The sequence below is a fragment of the Halichoeres trimaculatus genome, unplaced genomic scaffold (genome assembly GCF_033239565.1).
Source record: "Halichoeres trimaculatus isolate MK-OKI-2021-1 unplaced genomic scaffold, fHalTri1.1 fHalTri1_scaffold_1, whole genome shotgun sequence".
Classification (NCBI taxonomy): Eukaryota; Metazoa; Chordata; class Actinopteri; order Labriformes; family Labridae; genus Halichoeres; species Halichoeres trimaculatus.
In genome coordinates, this window is record NW_027437179.1 from 32,491,927 (window position 1) to 32,513,502 (window position 21,576).

General features: G+C 39.4%; 1 protein-coding gene across 2 annotated transcripts in view; it reads left to right on the forward strand.

The window, feature by feature from the left end:
* cdh22 (cadherin 22) overlaps nucleotides 1-21,576 on the forward strand; it is a 333,080-nt gene that overhangs the window by 231,906 nt on the left and 79,598 nt on the right. For both annotated transcript variants that reach the window (XM_074667232.1, XM_074667222.1), the window contains exon 5: nucleotides 3,236-3,530. In XM_074667232.1, coding sequence (XP_074523333.1) covers nucleotides 3,236-3,530 — 295 coding nt within the window. The remainder of the gene's footprint in view (nucleotides 1-3,235; nucleotides 3,531-21,576) is intronic.

Sequence of the window (21,576 nt, forward strand, 5' to 3'; positions counted from 1 at the left end):
ATTGATATTGCCAAAGAATCCTGCACTATATTTTCCTGACTCTTCATGTATTTGTCTTCAGGATGATTCAGGATGGGTGGGAAAAGCGAAAACAGGTAGATGGAAATGGGAGGGGGGAAAACGGATGAGTGAAGCAATATGAAGGCGCGGCCTTGCATTATTCCACAGTTTTACGACAAATACTTAATGAAACCCCCCCTGAGGGTGATAGAAGCCTGTATTTAATTAAGCCTTTATAAAATATTAACCAGGGAGGCCTGGGCGATTTCCCCTCACCCCCGGTCTGCTCACTAGATTGAACCACAGTTACACTGCATAGACAGCGCTGAATTATAATTTCAGATAGTAGGTGAGTGAGAGAGAGTGAGATAGAGCAGGTTTAGTGCTCGCTAAAGAGCCAAAGGGGAGGTTGAGATGGGGGACCAATGCTGCTCCTACTGCTGCCTCTGGAATGTCTTCTAATCACATTAGAGGGGAACTATAGCTCTGATTTATAAGGTCTCTTTTTACTCCTCTTTTTCATCCCTGCTACTTCTATGTTTCTACCTCTAACAATCTTTGAAACGACTTTGATCTCCTAGTTTTGGCGTCACACCCTGTGAAGGGCACAACGCGCAGAAAAAGGTGTAAATCATCATTGGAGCTGAGGTGTCTTTTTCTCCCCGTCAACGTTGATGGCTGGTCTGTGGGGAGCTCAGAGAAGGCCTTAAGCTGTCATTGCTGCTGGGTACTAAGATAAGGGAATGTGTGGAAGAAATGCTTTAATTTCTTTCAGTCACGGTTGATGACCAAGTGTCATTTTCTGACGACTATCAATTACAGCAGCCATCAGTATTCACAGCGGTTGAAACTAAATGAAAGATTTCATGCAGACTGAGTAAAGAGTCTCAATTTAAAACGCACACCTCGATTCGGTTTTCTGAACTTTAAGCCGTGGCACCAGTTTTTTTTTTAGTGACCTATGCTACAGCTCAGGTGTTGTTGATCTACTGTTCAGACAGCATCTCTGGGCTGCTTTTCATTTTTTTCCTCCCAGAGTCTGTGGTTAAGTATGCAGGAGCTGAAAAACTGAATCAGTCTTCAAAAACAGATTATGAAGAGTTGTTTTATGAAGCTCACTCAAATAACACTGCTGTAAGCAACCTGCTTGTCATTTAGATTTTGGGGACTCCTGTGGACAGTGCGTAACCTCTCATCTCTGCTGATCTTGTATGTGGATCATTTGTGTTGTCTGAAAAAAAAATATGAATCATTCTTTGTTTTAAATGTCATGAAACTTATGATGAATCTTTGGCATAGACGCAAAGTTTTAAAAGACTATTTTGGCAGCATGTTGTTAATATCTTTTGACATCTACCCCATGGCAGGGGGTATTGGCATTTTGATTAACAAGTCCAGTTACACAAATTCAGATAAACATTTCTAGACAAAATAACATGTTGAGAAACATTTATTTGACTTAAAAGCTTCAGTCAGGAGTTTTTAGCTGGTTTTGAAACAGATTGAAAATAATACTGATGCCTCTAGGAGTGTTCTCTCTGGGTACTCCGACTTCCTCCCACAGTCCAAAAACATGCTCACCAAGTTAACTGGTCACTCGAAATTGTCCGTAGGTGTGAGTGAATGGTTGTCTGTCTATATGTCAGCCCTGCGACTGACTGGCGACCAGTCCAGGGTGTACCCTGCCTCTCCCCCAATGACAGCTGGGATAGGCTCCAGCCACCCTCGACCCTGAACAGGATAAGCGGTAAAGAAAATGGATGGATGGATGGATACCTCTAGGAGTCTCTACATTTAGTCAACTAAACAATTAAACGTCATACCCCCTTACTAGTAGTTGTTAATATTTTGCATTGTTTTTGCTGTTAAAAGTTGTCAAATATTGTGTGGGAGCTTTTTCATCTTGCATATTACCACTGGACCAGAGTAGTGCTGCACGATTTGGGGAAAAGGTGCGATTGGCGATTAGGTGGACAACATTGCGATTAGGATTGTGCTTGCGATTTAAGCAAAAAAAGTTGTGTCATGACTCTGCAGACTTGCTTGGTTATCATGGAGAAAAATCAAGAAAAAAGCAGAGATGGATTACTGAGGATTTTAATTGTGTAATAATTCTCAAAATATCCAAACTTACTGTATACAAACAACAATGTACAGCACAATAGTACTGTTTTGTTTGTATTCAAAATAGCACATTTATGCCACTTTTGCTTTGCATGTTCTGAAAATTACATCTTTTTGCTGTGTCATTCAACCGGTAACCAAAATAACACCGAATAACAGAGGGAGAGTTTCTTTTCGCCTTGAGCGCCTCACGTACTTCTTTGTGCTCCATCTTGTCTGATTAAACTGCCCTACCAGGGGGGCAGGTAGTCACACGACCAGTTGAAACAGTGACTGATTAGTCATCTCACACTCGCTCTCTTACTCAGTCACACACACAGACACACACACATCACTCACACAAACACGCTCATTTTTTTTACACTTTTTTAAAAATAATTGCACAATTGCACCTCTTTTGCTATTATGTAATTGCATGTGCTGACATTGCAATTGCGATTGCGATAATCGCGCAGCACTAGACCAGAGCTATGCTAATCAACACAAATGTGGTCAATAACCTGTAGTGGGCATCACCTTTAGTACAAAGGCTGGTGCTAGCTCTGCTAGCCTTAGCCAGTCTCTACAAACGTGATCCTTAGTTGAGCCATGTTAAATCAATTATGAAAAATGTTGTCTATTTTCTAAGATTTCTTTCAGACTTAAAGTATAATCAGTGGTAAGTCGTCTAGTAAAAAGACAGGGAAGTATTTTTTTCTTCATTTTATTTAAGAATACTTTTAAAAGTAACAGTGAGTGATACAGAGTCACAAGATTGAAGAATGAGATTATTTTATTCAGATACAAAAAAAAAAAAAAGATACCAATGCATGCGCAGAAGAAAACCAGTGAAGAGATAAGTGTTCATTGTCCATTAGGGGCGCCAAAATCAGCACAAACAGGAAGTTCCTCAGCCTTAATTAAGGGCTGTCTGTATAATTAGTATAATTATTTCAAACAAACAAACAAAAACAGCATTGATAATGTTTTTATTCTATTTTTGATACCATAATCTTCCTCTCTTTCATTCTTGCCTATTTATTGCTTGGACTTAGGATATTTTTGAGCAGTGAATGAGTTCATAGATGAAACCTGTTCATAGGAAGCTCACATATTTTGTGCTTGTTCACAGATCCATACAGACTCTGATGAAGGCGAAGGCAACATCAAGTACACTATCTCTGGGGAAGGTGCAGGCTCCATTTTTATCATCGATGAACTAACAGGAGACATCCACGCCACAGAGAGACTGGACCGGGAAGAGAAGGCTTTTTACACACTTCGAGCTCAAGCCAGAGACCGGCTGTCCGACGGTCCACTGGAACCAGAGTCTGAGTTTGTCATCAAGGTTCAGGACATCAACGACAGCGAGCCCAAGTTCTTGGAGGGTCCCTACATTGGGAGTGTGGCAGAGCTGTCCCCCATAGGTAAGGAAAGAAATTAAACAATATAGATGATCTCTTGATAGCTGTTTAATGCTTTAAGTTTAGGGTGTCCCAAAAGAGCACATACTGCAGTGAATTAGCAGTTATATTACAGCTATTATCATGATGCATAAGTAGTGGCTGTTACATTATCCTCCGTCCAGCGCTCATGGGAAGCTGGAAAGTGCAAAGATGAGCAAAATGCTAAAAAAAAAAAAGGTCCCCCCATTGTGAGGCTAGAAATTGGAACAGTCAGACAGAAAAGTATGAAAATATTATGTGGAGTCAGGAAATTCTTTGTGGTTCAGGAGAAAGTGTAAGAGTGATTCGGACATTTGAGCAGGATCCCCGCATGGGATGTGTCAGACCTCTATGGCCTTAAGTTAAGAAAGAGGTGGAAAATAAAGGCATACAAAGAAAATAGAGTGCTCCCCAATGAGCTTTGTGGCTGTGCTCTGACACACTGCTCTGCGGCATGATGAAGAGGGAGAATACAGGGGAAAGAGAAGAGGTGCTTGTGAGGAGTGGATAATGGTGAGGATACACAGCATTTCCACAAAGCTTTTGACATTGCAACCACAATGCTTTTAATCTGTAACAACATGTTTTCATTGTGAGTAGCAGTATTAGTGGCGACATGCCGGCTTAAAATCCTCTGTGAAATGGAAAAGACAGGTGAGAGAGAGTGCGTCAGGGGCTTCATTAGCATGGTATTAATGTCAAAGACAGCAGCCGAGGTGTCGTAAACAAAATTCTCCCCGGCTGCCAAGTGATATCACAACATTACATGTGCTCTGCATGTTGTGTGTGACAGTGATATGTGCATGTGTGCTCTGTGCTCATGTGTATGGTTGAGGTGTTTCCCCTTCGAGCGGCTCCAGGAGTGGTGTAAAATGAGAAAGCTCTTCCCTGTTCAAGCCTGATTGGAATTAAATCCTGCTTTCTCAGCATGATCCAAACTGTGGCATTTCCTCCCACAGAGCCCTCTCAAACCTGATGTGCTTGTGTGTGAGTGTGTGCTAAAGAGACACTAACAGGGAGCCAGTGGAGGAGTAACCGAAAGGTAGAGGATGGGTAAAGAAAAAAAAGAATCAGAATTTAAATGCACAAAAGGATGCAAAACCGAATGAGGCAGATGAGCTATTGTCTCCTCCAGAAAGAGAGAAAATGAGCCACAGAGACCACGTTTAGTGAATGTTAGTTAATGTGATCTTAATGATCATGACCCTTCCACTTTGGCTGCTCCCCCCTTGTTCAACCCCTCGCACCTTAGTCAAATTACACAGTAAATGAGTGTGCAGGTTCATGTTTTAAACATCTCAGTGGAGCAGCAGCCCTAATGAGGTAACAGCTACTGCTTACACAAGCATTCTCCAGCCCCTGCCCCTGTCCCCTTCTCTTTTCTTCCCACTGTTCTCCTGTTAAACATTAGCTAAGGTCGGCAGTATTTTTGACATGTCACTGATAAGGTCACAATCAAAACGACGACAACTAAAGGGAGCGAAAAGGACAAGAATGGTGATGGACATAATAGACTGCCACATGTCACTCGGGAGTTTAAGAGTTTCTTCTGTGACTTTATTATCACGAGATCAGGCTTCTTGGACCATTTTGTCCAGTTTTTCTTATTTTTATAAGTCCTTTACCAACAAAACTCAAACCTAAAGAGAGTTGTTCCAGCGTGATGAAAAATATTTTTTTTCCCACTCATTACATAGTGGATCATGCACATTTCAGTCAGACAACTCACGTTTGAATTGTTTATTTAGCAGCAAATATATTTTATGTTTGGCGTCCAGGCTCCGGCCTCATCACCCCTCACAATAAATTTACATGGTGACATTGAGGAGTGATGAGCAAAACATACTGAACATAATCCCCCCCGGAGCCTGCAGGTGGTTGCTGGGGTGGTGGTGGGGGCAAAGAAACATGCAGCATTACAATCGCAGGGCAGCCAAGGCATTGACAGGCAGAGAGGGATGAGAGACTCCCCGTTTAAATAGACCGCCCAATTGAGAGAGTGTGATTGCAAGATGGTTATGACGTGTGAGACACGTGGTATGTGTATAGCAGTGCTGCTCGAGTTGACTGCCTGAACTAGCTCGCGGGCTCGCCTCATTTCAGTCAGACAACTCACGTTTGAATTGTTTATTTAGCAGCAAATATATTTTATGTTTGGCGTCCAGGCTCCGGCCTCATCACCCCTCACAATAAATTTACATGGTGACATTGAGGAGTGATGAGCAAAACATACTGAACATAATCCCCCAAAAGAAAAATTTAGGAGCCTGGGCCAGAATGAAGAGCCTACTATGTGTGACCATGGCACCAGCCGCCGTGAGGCCATTCCCCTCCAGTACAGCGCCTGTAGAGGAATATACTATCTAGTGTTCTCTTCTATGTGTGACCATGGCACCAGCCGCCGTGAGGCCATTCCCCGCCAGTACAGCGCCCGTCGGGGAATATACTATCTAGTGTTCTCTTCTATGTGTGACCATGGCACCAGCCGCCGTGAGGCCATTCCCCGCCAGTACAGCGCCTGTCGGGGAATATACTATCTAGTATTCTCTTCTATGTGTGACCATGGCACCAGCCGCCGTGAGGCCATTCCCCGCCAGTACAGCGCCTGTCGGGGAATATACTATCTAGTGTTCTCTACTATGTGTGACCATGGCACCAGCCGCCGTGAGGCCATTCCCCGCCAGTACAGCGCCTGTCGGGGAATATACTATCTAGTGTTCTCTACTATGTGTGACCATGGCACCAGCCGCCGTGAGGCCATTCCCCGCCAGTACAGCGCCTGTCGGGGAATATACTATCTAGTATTCTCTACTTTGTGAGGCCATTCTCTGATAGCACTATGGCCGCAAGGGAACATTCTACGTTGAAGATGCAGACCTATAGCATTTATTAGATACTTTCTTTAACCCAGCAAACCACCTGATATGCATTGACAGTATTAAGCAGCAAGTAAATTCACTTTTCTTTCATTAACACTTTCAAGCAGAAGTTCAAGGGCTTTTGAGCAAGCTGGATCTCTTGAGAACCATCATAGCATTGCTAGCAGAAGACAACTAGCAACCCAGGGATTTGGGTGTTGAGGCAGGCAGATGAGCAGCAATGGGCATCCTTGATGGTCAGGGACTGAGGGGACTGGAGTTCGTCTGGCAGGCAGTAGCACAGGCAGAGAGCAAGCAGCTTTTGGAGAACCAGGATCTCATCATAGGTTGTGACCATCGATGATGAACAGGAGGACGATTGATGGGTTGAGGGATGATAATGCCAATGTTCCATCATAAAAACAAAGAACAAATAATGGTATTAGTTTCAGCAATAACCAGTGGCAAGATCTATCAGAGTTTCAAGAATATGGAATACATGTGCTCTTCTAAGTTGAATCAGAATAGTGAGCTCAAATGATAATATAGGAGAGGCCTAGATTTGGATTTGCCACTGAGAAACTATAAAGCCATGAAGAGAACTGCTTCTCGAAGAAGAACAATAGAAGTCAAATAGGTCTTAATCTCAACACTGACTTATGCACCAGTGATTTAAAGAGGGGCATTCTTTATCATTGCTTGGAGGATATGCCTTAAGTCATTGAGAGCAGCAGAATGGAAGGATCCCCGAGAAGAATCTGAAGTCTTAGCATCTAATGTAAAACTAAATCCAGACGAGCAAACCCTTAACCATAAAGAATCCCCCAAAACCAACTAATGGAGCAGGATCATTATAAACTAGAGAGAATCTTAAGTCTCCATAAAGTCGTTGCAACTGAAGAGAGATCTAATGAAACCTATATTATTATCATAACTTCATTGAACATTCCTTGTGGCAACACCATAGCTCTTGTTCCGAATAGAGAAGGGAGTTTGACCTTAACTTACTGAGAATTTGACAAGGTTGTTTAAAGAGCACAGGACTGCTAAAATCTTCTACTAAACCACTACTCAGATGATTCACAAAACATCTATTGGGGAGAATAAACAGAGCTTTGGAAAGAGCCGGCACGTCACCGGAGTTGAAAGATACTTCCTATTAATTCCTCGATTCAGCAGGAGTGAGCCTCCTGAAAGACAGAGCGAGGGTGGCTGTCTGCACACCAACTCCACATAGGCATTATTTAACAATTAGGAAATGCAAATGTTTTCATTGCAAGAAAACAAACAAACAAACAGGGAACTCATATCCTGAAGAAAAAGGTGCCTGACCCTTTAAGAATGATCTATAGAGCTAGACATGAATTTGGCTGGAATTCTGGGGCCGGCAGGTCTTGTAACAGTTATCACACAAAGAGAAGTCATGAAAGAGTCTCGGGTTTTACGCCCGGTAAAGCCAGCTTGTGTGGTCAAGGAAATAGGCTCTGAAGTTTCAACAGGTTTTTTTTTTTTTTTTTTTTTTTTTAAATATATCATTTTCATTTATAATTAAATTTATTATTATTGTGTATTATTATCATCCTGTATTCATTCATTCGTTATCTTTATTAATAAATAATTATTATTATTATTTATTTTATTATATTTCTAATTGTCATGAGTATTATATTTGTTTTTATTTTTTATTTTTTATTTCTAATGCCACAATAGATATAACTTAAAACCCAATTCACATTTCCACTGGCAAAAGAAGACATAGGACATGACAGATTCAGAGCACGGATTGAAAGAAGAGTCAGATTAAGATTCTTCTTAACATTTTAAAGGACTTCCCTGGCTGAGTCCAGAAATTAGTGGTTCCACAACATTCATCTGTTAATGAATTATCATTTGCAACGCATTGATTTTTTATTTTATCTATTTTTATTTATTTTATGTTATTATAATTATTTTGATTTTTATTTATTTATTTATTTAATCATTTATTTTTATTTCATTTCATTTTAATTAATTATTTATTCATTTATTTATTTATTAATCATTATTATTCTTTATTTATTTTAATTTTCTTCCGGTCTCACAGTCTGACATAAATGCACTGGCAGAGGTGAAAGACAGCAGCACTGTCTTCAAACATACCCCCATGCAGAGGAGCAGCAATGAAACTCTGAGAATTGGTCATAACTGCATGACCTCTCCCAATCAATTAAAAACAACTGAATGCATTGCAATAAAACACTGAATATGCCTTTGGTTTTATTATTATTATCATTAAACTATTATTTATTATAACTATTATTATTTTATTTCTATCGTTATTTATTCCTCTATACCTTTGCTATTTCTTTATCTATTTTATTTATTAATTTATTATAACTATTATTATTTTATTTCTATTATTATTATTACTATTATTATTATTATTATTATTATTATTATTATTATTATTATTATTATTATTATTATTATTATCATTGTTTTACTTCTATACCTTTATAGAAGGTATAGCATATTTCTTGTATCTTATATCCATTTCTTATATCTATTTAATTAATTTATGTATTTTTTAAAAATATTATAATTCATAAATGTATTTATTATTATTTATTTATTTATTTATTTAGTTTAACTGACACTGAATTGCCTTGCTGCTAAGATAAACTTGCTTTTATCTTTTATTTCTTTATTTATTTGTTTAGAGAAAATGTCATACATTTCAGCTCTTAGCATTCATATTCAGGCATTTTATAAAAAAGAGGATTTAAGACATTTAAGATCTTAAATTCAAATTATTGGATTTTATGATTAAAGGCTTTTATACCTTGCAGATACCCTGAATCGAATCTCTGAATGTACACGACATCTTGGCTGAAAGATTGAGGTGCTCAAAGAAAGAGCCACCATAGATGAGAATGAGGTCTGATAACATGGCAGAGTAACAAATTCCTCACTGTATTGAGCATAAACTGCAAGCAGGTTTTAAAACGCCCAAAGCCTTATAGATTCTGCCATAGTAAAAGTTTTACAGACCTGGCACACTATTCTCAAGAACCTGCAGAATTTTATGCAATCTACAAAACTTTTGTCTGCAAATCCGAACCCACGCAACGTAATCTTTACCAATATAATGTCAAAGCCTGTCAGAATAAGAGCAAAGATAATACGCATGTTAAATGATAAAGTAACTACATCTTGCACAACCCCCATGTCTGCTCGGATACGACAATACATAAATAAATAAATAAATATATAAAAATACATTAAATAAGTAAGGAATAATTACAACACAAGCAGAAGAGTGTTGGCTGAGGGGCTTAGACCTGCGTCCTTTGAATGACGGACCAGTGGCGGACTTTTAACTTTATCAGTTATGAAGGCAATTGAAGGCACAACGAGATTACCTGCAGGAATTATTCCCCAAAGAATCAAGAGCGACAGGCAGCAGGGAGCAGGGACCGAGAGCCAAGGCAGGGGCTGGGACTGCAGTTCCCAGGGACCTTTGCGGCGTCAGTGGGAAAGACCGGGGCAGGTACAGCAGACACGGGAGAGCCCAGGTAGCTCACATGGCGAGAAAGGGAGTCCATGGCATTCAACTAGGCATTTCTGACGATCAGAGACTCCCCCGAGATGTGAAGACAGAGGGACGCGTCGATGGAGGTGTCAGGATCCGGCAGCTCCGATCTCCGGTTCGGGAGAAGCCGAGTGAGGAGCAGAGCGCGCGCTTAAGCTGGAGCTTTACCTTCCCCCTGGAGGGCCCGCTGTTCGCTGTGCCTTCGACACCCGGCGTCGAGGCATCGGGGAAGGTTTGTTGGATCAGCAGATGATCAAAACTGTTAACGGCTGAGGCTGACCAGGAACGTTAAGCTCCGGCTTACAGCTCTCCCAGGTTGAGGTGCATGGGCCGCCCGGCAAGTCATTTGCTGGTAATGTAGAAGGATGATTCATTCATGGAGCAAACTTCGCCGACCGAGCCTGGGTTTCAGGAATAAGCCAACGTCCGCCTTTGAAAGTCGAGACTCGCCCTTCGAATCAGACACGGCGAGAGACACCGCGACCTACGCAGCCAGAAGGTAAAATCACAAGCGGCAAAGAAACATGCAGCATTACAATCGCAGGGCAGCCAAGGCATTGACAGGCAGAGAGGGATGAGAGACTCCCCGTTTAAATAGACCGCCCAATTGAGAGAGTGTGATTGCAAGATGGTTATGACGTGTGAGACACGTGGTATGTGTATAGCAGTGCTGCTCGAGTTGACTGCCTGAACTAGCTCGCGGGCTCGCCTCATTTGGTATTGCAGTTATTTTTTAGTTATTTTAATTTGCACTACCAATCTGTATGTGTATTTATCCCAGTGTTTTATTTAAGTCACTCTGTCTAGAGTCTTGAGTCCTAAGTTTTTAAGTATGAGGCAGGAGGGAATTAGAGTCAAGTTAAAAACAAAAACTGCTGTGTCACTCTGAGGTATTCACAGTTTGAACCTAGGATGAATGCGAAAAACATTTTGGGTGTCCAGAAAGCAGAGTTCATACATCAACTTTAACAGCTAGCATTAATATTGGACCCTGCCTTATCCTGTCAGCATCCTGTCAGAGATCTAAAACTTGACACAAAAGGTAAAGACATTTGTGTTTAACGGATTATTTCTTCTTATAATGCTTCTCATTAATAAATCTTGAACCATCTGTTGGCTAGATTGTTCCAGTTTTTCAATGGTAAATACTAAATGCAAATTGTAAGGAACAAACATTTGTATTCAGCAGAGCTGTCTAAAAAAAATTTCATATCTCCTCCCCCAATGCTAAACAGCTTACCCACATACACAGCCCAGCTGCTCATCCCACAAATGCATGTTTCTCATAAGTGTGAAAAAATTTAAATCTTGGACCCAGTGATTGTGACTATTACCTTGGTATCATTATTGTTAAATAAATAACTGCAACATAACCAACAGCCAAATCAGGTGGGAGAAAAAATTGAAATACAATATATCAGAAATGTTTGTTTGACAATATGAAAATCTTGATTCTTTGTCCCATTTTTGTCATGTCGTTTATAAACTAGATGGGGAAAAAGTTCCCTCTTTTCTCCAACATAGGGAGAAATGTTTCTCTCTGAATCACTTGATGTTCATTTTATGGGAATATATGGCTCCTGATATAATCTGTAGACATCATCATAACCTTTATTTTTTTTCCCATGGTCTGGTGTAAATAAAGCAAACTAAAAATGGCAAAAATCAAGAATTGCAATTTAAATCAAATAGGCACCCCAAAAATCACAACAGAATCGAATCGCGAAAGTAGCATATTGTCCGAGCCCTAGTCAATACTCTCATTGCAATCTAAGTAGTGCAGAACTACTGATTTACTTATTTACTTATTCAAGTGACCCCGGACATATGTACATTTATTCTGACAGAGATAACCTGCCAATCCAGTGTAACCTGCACAAATAAGAGGAAATGCTTTGGCACTTTGTCAGCTTTCAACAACCAAGCATTATTTCAAATCTGATTTAAAGGACTTGCAGAATTTCTCAAGACTTTGTGCGTATTGCCTTAGACAAAGAGTTTCGAAAGCACTGAGAGATGGACCAAATTATTGTTTTTTGCTTTTTACTACGTTTTTATTAATTAACTTAAATAAGCATTTTTTGTTAAAAGGGTTTTTTTTTCTTGTTTTCCATTTACTTACATGTGCTAAGAGCTTGCTCAGCACCATCCATAATTTGTTTTAATTCGTAAGAGCTCTGACTAGCTCCTTTATTTCTTTTATGCTTTGCATTGTCAGATATTATGCTCCATTAACGGCACAAAATTAGATGGCTTTATAAGCATGCTGACAACTTTAAAACAAGATTTTATCACATTTCCTGTGTGAATGCACTATGTACTGAAAACCTGGTTAGAACCACTGCTTTTTATGTCATTTTCACACAGCTGCTATAATGTGAGGCAGGGTTGCGTTTTATGTGATGATAGAAGCAGGTTGCAGGCATTAACCACACCACTGATATGCTCACTGTGATGTTTAACGGCCAGCCACACGGCAAAATGCTTCGAAAAACGTGAGGCCATAACAGTAAGAAAGTAATCAGTAGTCAGCTGCCTGAGGCATATTCATTTTTACTTATCACCCCTGTCATTTCTCCCAGTGTACGTCTTTGTCACAGCTTTACATCCTCTCCGTCTAGCCTGTTCTTCTTTATTTTTTGCTCAGGCTTTCTGTCCATCTGTGGATCTGTATGCTCATTGGAAAAGCTTCTTGAGTCGCATGTTTGTTTTTCAGGGTTGGTTAACTCTCAAAAGGAGAAGAGAGGGCAAATAAAAAGGGAGTGGCAAGGATGATTAAGTGTGAGGACCCGAGCTATGTGTTGTCCTGTGGAAAATGTGCAGCTAATGAAATTGCAGTCTTAAATCAAATTTGCCGTGCACGGGTGATTGAATGTTGCTTTGAGACTGTGCATGTCTTTATGTCGGTACAGAAGAGGGAACATGGAAGGAGCCGCTCTACAGAACACAAGCTGTGTCCTCTGACTCGAGATGATAAAGACTGTGAAGATTTGATTTAATACAAGGTCACGCTGGAGTACATGATGGACTCAGGGCAACCGAAAGAAATGGATGAGAAGATTTGGCTGAGAGATTGGTTAATTACAGCATGGCTAGGTGACTTCCCTTTAATACAGATTCAAAACCTGTTAAAGTAAAATAGTTGGAGCAAACTTGAATAACAGTGTCAGGCACAGGTGAAGAGCTTTATTCAACATGTTTACAAAGACCAGGAGTAACTGTAAAATCAGCCTGATGAGAATACAAATACTTCATGTGATTTTCTTGATTTGAAGCCCGACTCATTTGGAAAGAATTTTCTTGCTGATAGTGTTGTTCACAACTTATTGTCTGAATCAAGATTCACTTAAATGAACTTACCCTGTTTTCATTGCCAGACTTGATTGTGGTACATCATTCAGTGTCATCGTATGTCAACGTATTTATTTCATGTCGTTTATGTCATCCGATGCTATGCCATGTGAAGTTACGTCACATCTTCGCACGTCAGTCTCTGTTATGTGTCGTCAACTCTTGTCATGTCACGTAACGTCATCTCTTAAAAAGTGACTTGTCTGGCATTTTTGACCTTTTTAGATCGGAGAGCTTAAGGGACAGGAAATGACAGGAGCAGAGAGTCAGGGATGATGTGCAACAAATAATCCTGTCTGGGAGTCAAACCAGTTCTAAAAACTGCTAGGCCAACCAGAGCCCAAAAACTTTCTATTTTCTTTAGAAATTATTTAAACAGAGTGACAACAGATTCATTTTAGCTGATTTTATACAGGGCTCAAAATGAACAGATTTGTTCAAAGTCCCAATTTTAAGTAATTGGAAAACCTTACTTAACAACCTGTTTAAAAAGGTAAAGAAAAATATAAGAAAAATACTATAACAATGTTAACAAGACAGTGAGAAGATGCTTGTTCTTATTTCAGCCAGGAAAACTGGTGACTTTAGAAAAAAAAAAAAGTCTGAAAATCCTCCTGTAGCTTCTCTGTAAATAACTAGCCACCTGTTTCACTGTCTCACACTAAGTCATTGTGTATTCTGAGGGAATATATTGAAACTGCTGATGTCTAGTCAAAGACGCAAACATATCAGTGAGAGGAGGAAGATACAATCTGCTGATACAGAGATGTTTTCCTGCATTGAATTCTTCATCTGCCTTTTGTTTACCCCCTGTGTTTAGTTCTGATTCGCCATTGATCCATTTTCTTTCTACAGCTGCATATGACGGCTGGAAAGCGGGAAAAAAATCTTTAACAAGCAATTTTGAAGTTAAAAACAGTCATCCTTCACCTCTGTTGGTGTTAAGAAAAGGAAATGATGAACAATATCTGTCAGATTCTGAGAAAAGCTCAAAGATAAAAGGAGATAAGATATTGATGGGTGTTTTGCCCATATGGAAATAAACAGTGCTTTCACATTTAGGAATAATATTCAGTAGTTTCATCATCTAAAACACTTTCTTTGTCTACATAAAAAGAAGCAGCCATATTTTTAATCAAATACGTTATTATAGTTTCCTTTTGACTAATGGATGCTCACTTACAATCCAACAGGTCATCTTTCTCTTCATGGCTCATCATCCTAAGTATTTCCTGAATAAAAAAAGGACTTCAAATTAATGTAAATCGCCTGCTATGTGAAAAGCTAATTTTGCTTTTTCATGTCCTTTTGTAAGGTAATGTTAGAGAGGTTCAGGTCTTTCCATTTTAAACACCCAGCCTTCCATTAAAAGCAAATTATAAGAGACCTCAAACTCATCTTTGGCAAAGGGCCCTGTGTCATCTGAAAAGTCCCAATAACATTATCCTAGACCAAAAGTTATATAACATTATATAATGAAACCTCATTTTTTAAATTTATTTTTTATTTTTAACCTTTATTTAACCAGGTTGGTCCCATTGGGATTAAAAAATCCTTTCTTGGGTTTGATAGGCCAAGATATGAAGCACAGTTAAAACATAAGACTATGGATTACAATCAATTGTTCAAACAACCAAGCTAAAACACTGACATTTTATAGAACCTGCCTGCATGTCTTTCATTTTAGCTTTTATTTGAGCTTTAAGACATTCTGCAATTGGTTCCAAGCTGAGGATGCAGAGTACCCAAAGGCCCTTCCCCCAATTTCTGTTTGAGTTATTGGGACAGAGAGCATAATAAGGTCCTGAGAACGCAGAAAGTACACAACCGTTAAAGACAAACATAAAAGTCAAACTACAACTGACAAACATGAGGTCAAAAACAATGCATTTTTGAATTTACCACTGAATTAACCAGTAAATAATTATAAAGAAAACAGGATATGAATATTATACTATAAATGAAGTTGTTACTGACAGATGAACGTTCATTTTCCATCTTCTGTTGTCATGTTCTAAGGTACTGACAGTATTATAAGAAGGGGCAGGAATCACGTTTGGTTTATGTGAGTTTAATTGCAGGCTGTAGACAGAAGGAATACATGGAATGAAGTTTTGAAGCTCTGTTTCCAGACTATTTGACCCCTGAAAGTCATTTTGTACCACATCACATCTAAACATTTATACCATATGTATCCATTAACAGCAGTGGCAGTTAAATAAGGTTGTCAAACAATTTGCTTTTTTATGGAGACTAATCTGATTTTCAAGAGTTAATAGTAGTTTAATTGCACTTTTAATCACATATTAAAATTACATTAGTTCCCATTTATTTTTATTTTCATCTTTTTCAGTCCATTTTAACAATTTAAAATAACTACCAAGATCTTAATTTAGGAATCAGTCAAGTGTTCTTATCTTGACTTTAATTATTCAAACAAATGCTGCTTAACCAGTGTGGTCTGAAATGGTGACGTACAGTAAAATACAGTGTTGAAGTGCAAACCCTCAGAAATATGGTGTTTATTATGAATCCCCTTTGACAAAAAGATTTCTTATTTCCTCAATTTAGTTTGTTTCCCACAGGTCTGAAAAAAAAAAAAATCGTGTTTTGACACCTTTTGTGATGTGGTTGCCAGTTGACACCAGTCAGATTAGCTGCACCTTTATGCTTTGCTTATTGGTAACAGTTTAAACTCAAAACACATCATCGCAGTTACAATTCTAGTTGTAATCCTGTTACACTGAGGTACATTTTACTTTTACTTTTTTACATTTGACTGAGCAATCTGGGAGGGTTTTGTTGTTATTGTCTTTATTTTTTTCTAAAAGTTTTTTTATTTATTTTTTGGTCTAAAGTGAAATGTGCCAGTGTGTTGCAGCTAAGTCATGTTAAGTCATCAAGTCGTTAAGTCATTAAAGGGGGAAAAATCACAAACTATTAGCATAACAGTCTGAATGTTCTTGACATTAATTCCTGTCGTATGCATTCAGAATGGGTAAACTGTATAAGTAGTAGGGATTGTAGGTTGAAGTTTCCTGCCTAAAGACACTTTGGCACACAGATTTCCAGGGAGGGTATCAAACCTTCAGAATGAAGGTTGTGACGCTACAAAGAAGTCACAGATGAGACCTGCTTGATGGATTTAAGATTATGTCATTTTGTAACAGGGGGGAAGTATTTTGTAGGAGTAAGGTGTCTTCTGCATAAATGCTGAATCTGTGTATCAGTGGTATGGAAACATCTATGGCTGCTTTATTACACTCATAAAAAGAAAATGATGAATGGTTGACTGGGAGCCTCTTATATATGCTTTAAGAGCGGCATATATGTAACTGCATCCTTATAAGATACAGTTTTATAACTACAGGTAATCCATCAAAAACACGGTAGTAGATTGTGGTGGCCACGGGAGTGCTAGCTTTGTTGAGAGGACCAAATCATTACACCATTAGCATTTTCTATATACAGTATACCACTGTAACATGAAATAACCTTTGTAATCCATTATTTTTACTATCCAGTTTTTCTTGCTGTTTTTTTATACCTATTTATATTTCACAGTTGCAGCTGATTGTTTTCTTATCTAATGTCAGTTACCTTTACCAGTACCTTTGTGACTGTGTTCAATTCCAGAGGAGGCTCAAAAAATAATTTGTGTTCTGTCTTTCTTCATGTTTGTTAGCCTTGGGTCAATTTATTTGTGCCCAGTCTCAGTTTCATCTGTTCTCCAATTATGCACACTTTATTTTTTGAATTAGCTCCCAATTTTTAAGAAAAGACTTATAGAAGTTTGCTACAGCTTTTTCTGAGGTTGAATAAGCTTGAAATTTTGCTCCCAGCCAAGGCACAGATGCCAGATAAGTGATAGAGACAAGTGGAGCCTGTCTTTAAAATTGTGTTCGCAAGATTGCAATATCCATAGCTGAATGTAATGAAATATTTGCAGAATGATAGTTTTATGTATTTTTGGAGTCAAGGCTTATCTTAGAGGCAGATGGAAAGGCACATCCTGCGGTTCAGTGTGTATATTTATTCAAAGATATATTACAGACATCCCTGTTGAGGCATTAGAATAAGAATGTGGCAAGAATTAAACAGGGATGGGAAAGTTGAAATTTTGTTACCTTAGGCAGCATTCGTCACTGACTCCTTATGTATCAAAGGAGCAGAGGGTTTGAATTTTCTACCGTAAGATGGCTTGCCGATATGATGTGTAACTTTTAAAAAAGACTCATCATTAATATTTGAGTGATCCATCTCTTTTCTCCTCTGCTTTCCTGGTCATAGTAGGTGTTAAAATATTCATGTGGCTTTAAGCCAGGACTCAAAAAACCAAGCGAATTCACGTAATGTAAAACTACTACACAGTCTTACTGCAAGGTTACATCCACAGTTAAGTGTTGAATGGATGATGCTTGAAGACACAGTTCCCAGCATATTGCAAAGACATTATTGGCAGTGACACAGAGGTACCTCAAGCAAGAGCCTACACGCTACACAACCAGCCAATACTGAAGAAATAAAGACAGGCTTTTCCCAATTTGAAGCCCGTATTACACCCTGTTACAACATGAATACTAAGACATCCTCTTACAATCTGTGTTATTCTCTGTCTTTATGTGAGCTGACTGAGAAAGAAACTCACTTTGTTAGGTTTTGAGACCATTTAGTCACTCAGGCAGACATCCTTCCCTGGCACTCAAAGGTTAGGCAACAACAGGGAGTCGGGTGGAAATGTGGCTGAGAGGGGCAGCTCTTGATAGTGGAATCACAACAGGGTGACGTTTCCACAGAGCTAATCCTGTGATTGATGTGGTTCCATTAGAGAGGACCTCGGGACCTCAGAGTGGCAGAGATGTGGAACGACACGACATCCGTGCTGTAGCCTCTAACCTCAGGTAACACTGACTGACAAGTCAGTGCACGGTGTCCAGAGAGCAGCAGGCAGGCAAATGGCAGTCTGATAACAGGCATTAAGCTGACCACTATCCTGTGCTATTATCAACTAATGACACGAGCTGATGCAGTGTGGAATCGCCAACATGAAGTTCAATAAACACAGTTCAAAGTAACACCATGGAGGCCTTGATCTTGTGTTCATTTAAAGCTTTATCAAAGACAGAGTCAAAAGCCAGGGTGGGGGAACCAACAATCTACATCAGGCATTAAACAACAGAGATACACTTTGAGACAGCGTCCTGCCCTTTACTCTGCTGAACAAATGTCGAGGACAGAGGCATTCTTGTGTTACTCTGTATTTCAAAGCATAATATCTATTTGAATGTCACAATACACTTTATTTTTTTTGGGACAGTTTTTAATCTAAATGTATTGTGGTGGGGTTTTTATTAGACTCAGTTCCCTTTCTCTGAGAAGAGCACAATCATGACATGGTACCTTACATTTACGCCCCGTTTCCACCAAGTGGTTCAGTTCGGTTCGTCTCGGCATGGTACACATTTTACGACGTTTCCACTGACTGATCCCGGGACAAACCCCCAAATAACCAAGATGAGCCGTCCCACTTTTTGGCCCCCTTCTGTAAGGGCGCCAGGCTAAACTGATCTTGGGAGGTGGAGCTACAACACTCAAAAGAATCGTCACTTACTGTCCGACAGCAGCTGCATTTCTCCTGGAGGCACACAGTCTTCCCCGAAGCAAAACTGGATTGCATGTTGAATCAAAGAGCCACAAGCCAATCACAAAGAGGACAAAATGCTGGATGTCTTCCATCGTTGCTCTTTGTTTACTGTGTCGTGTTTTTCTTCTTATAATAGAATATGTCTTTATTGTCCATCAAAGTGGAAAATTGTCTTTGGCTCACCAGCACAAGAGACAGACAGCACTAAAATACAAAAAATGTCATACATTAAAACATATATAGACATATATAAAAGTTGAAATAAAACAAGATCTAGTCAAATAAATAAAATACAGTATTAAAACAGTTCAGGTCATTTAGTGGATTCGTCACTTAGTCATATTTAAATTGGTGTTAGCATTTGGTATAAAAGATTTTTTAAAAAGACCTTGGCCAGAGGAACTCTATAGTGCAGACCTCAGAGGCCCAAACTGACAGGACAGGGGTTGGGAGCTGTCTGCCAGGATTCTCTAGGCTTTCCTCCACGTACTGTCAGTGTAAGTGTCAAAGTCTTTGTTGGATTTATTTGCGGGGTTCACTGTGTCGCGCTGCTATGGCCTCGCGCTATTATGTTACTAATGTGGCTGTCGACATCCAGCTTACACGCTGACTACTGCAAGGGGGCACGGTTAGCTGTGGAAACGCGAACCGGGGCAAGCTTAACCAAGCCAACCTGTACCAAACCGTACTGACCTAAACTGGTCTGCTTGGTGAAAACAGGGCTTAAGAACATGTTCAAAAGTGTCTGTTCAGGCAGATTCTTCAATTCATGAGACAGTAAGGAGACAAATATGAGTAAACGCGTGCCCTGAGGTTTGACAGGATATAAAGCTTCAAGAGCAGCAGGGGAGAAATGAGTTTATCTAGAGTTCAATTGTGAATATAAACATTGATGTTCCATTTCACGCAAAACCAGAGCAACAACTTGAAAGTGACCAATATGAGACTGCCACTTATAACTCTTCCAGTCTGTCCCAAATCGCTTTTCACAACATTCTTTGTCAAGTGACCGATACACAAGCAGGACGTCATGCCTTAAAAATCGAAACTAAATAGGCCACAATGCAAGAAAACCATTTAGTCAGGGATACATTTGTAGATGGTTTCCCTTCGATTTTCTCTTACCCTTGTCATCCCTGCTCCTCCGCTCTCCCCCTCTCTTTTCCTGCGTTCCCCCTCAGCATAGTCAGCAAAGATAAATTCCCTCTTCCTTTAGTATGTAATGTGAGAACTCCACGAGGGGATTAAAGTAATCATCACCCTCCCTGTTGATGTGGTCCAGCGAGAGGTTACCCAGGAGGCTGCAAATTGCTGCAGTCACCATTAGGACAGCCGGGGCCTGTCATACTAACAGAGGATGAGACATTTGGAGCAGCAGGATCACAGAACAGGGCAATGCAACGAGGCAGAAGCAACTTACAATCAATACCCTCTGCCAGCCACCTTTATGTATATGAGCTGTAACATCCACCATTATGTGCTAAAGCAGAGTGCTTGACATAATTGATTCAGGCTGATCTGTATGTGTGGTCATGTGTGCAACTTTGTGTGTGTGTGTGTGTGTGTGTGTGTGTGCAGGGGAGGGGAAACAGACGGAGTGAGACAGACAGAGAACATTCACGATTCAGTGTGTGGCGATGCATGGAAGATGTGTATGACAACAGCAGTGCAATAGATTTGCAATTGTGAAATTGATTTAAGCTCTGACTTTTTCCTTATTTTAGAGATGCAATCGAGCAGAGAATCAAAGAGTGTCCTCAGTTTCTTTTTGAAAGACACTCTGTCTGCAGGAAAGTGTTGATATTAAAAGTGCATAAATGTTAGGTCTTTGATTCTTATCTTTTTTTTTTTTTTTTTCGAGAAATGCACTCAAAGTGTAAAAATAAGGGGCCAATATCGACACGTATCTTTTTAACAAAAGCTTTACCAAAAATGAAAAAACTGTTTTTTTAACTACTTTGTAATTTCATATTGGTTTTTTAAATGAAGTTTCAGATTTGAGTCATAGTTGCATGTAAATCATTGCTAGTTGTCCCTCCTCCTTCCTTTTTTTTCGAACATGTCTTACAGAGAGGTTATGTTTTTGGGAGAGTTTGTCCGTCTGTCTGTTTGTTTGTATGTATGTGAACAACATAACTCAAAAAGTGTCAAACAGATCTTGATGAAAGTTTCAGGAAATGTTCAAAATAGGATAAGAAAGAGGTGATCAAATTTTGGAGGTGATCCAGATCACCATCTGGCCATAGAGCCATTCTCACCATATAACTCAACGATAAATGGTCAGATTGCTTTGCAAAACAATACAACACAAGGTCCCGATAATTTCCGACAGATTTAAAAGTACAATCCAGACCCTGACAAAATTTTGGATACTTAGATCTGGAATATGAAATATGCTCTGGGTCATCATAATTTTCAACACTGTCAGGTAACAGATTATCATACAAACCTGCAACTAATACCAAATTGTAGCAGACAGTCTGCTGAAAGGGAGTGTAACATTAAAGTAGGACTAAAGTGTTGTGTGACAATCACAATACTGGCAGAGGTCTGTGCTTTCTGAGTGCTTTTCTAGTTTCATTTTTTTTATTTATATGGCAGGGG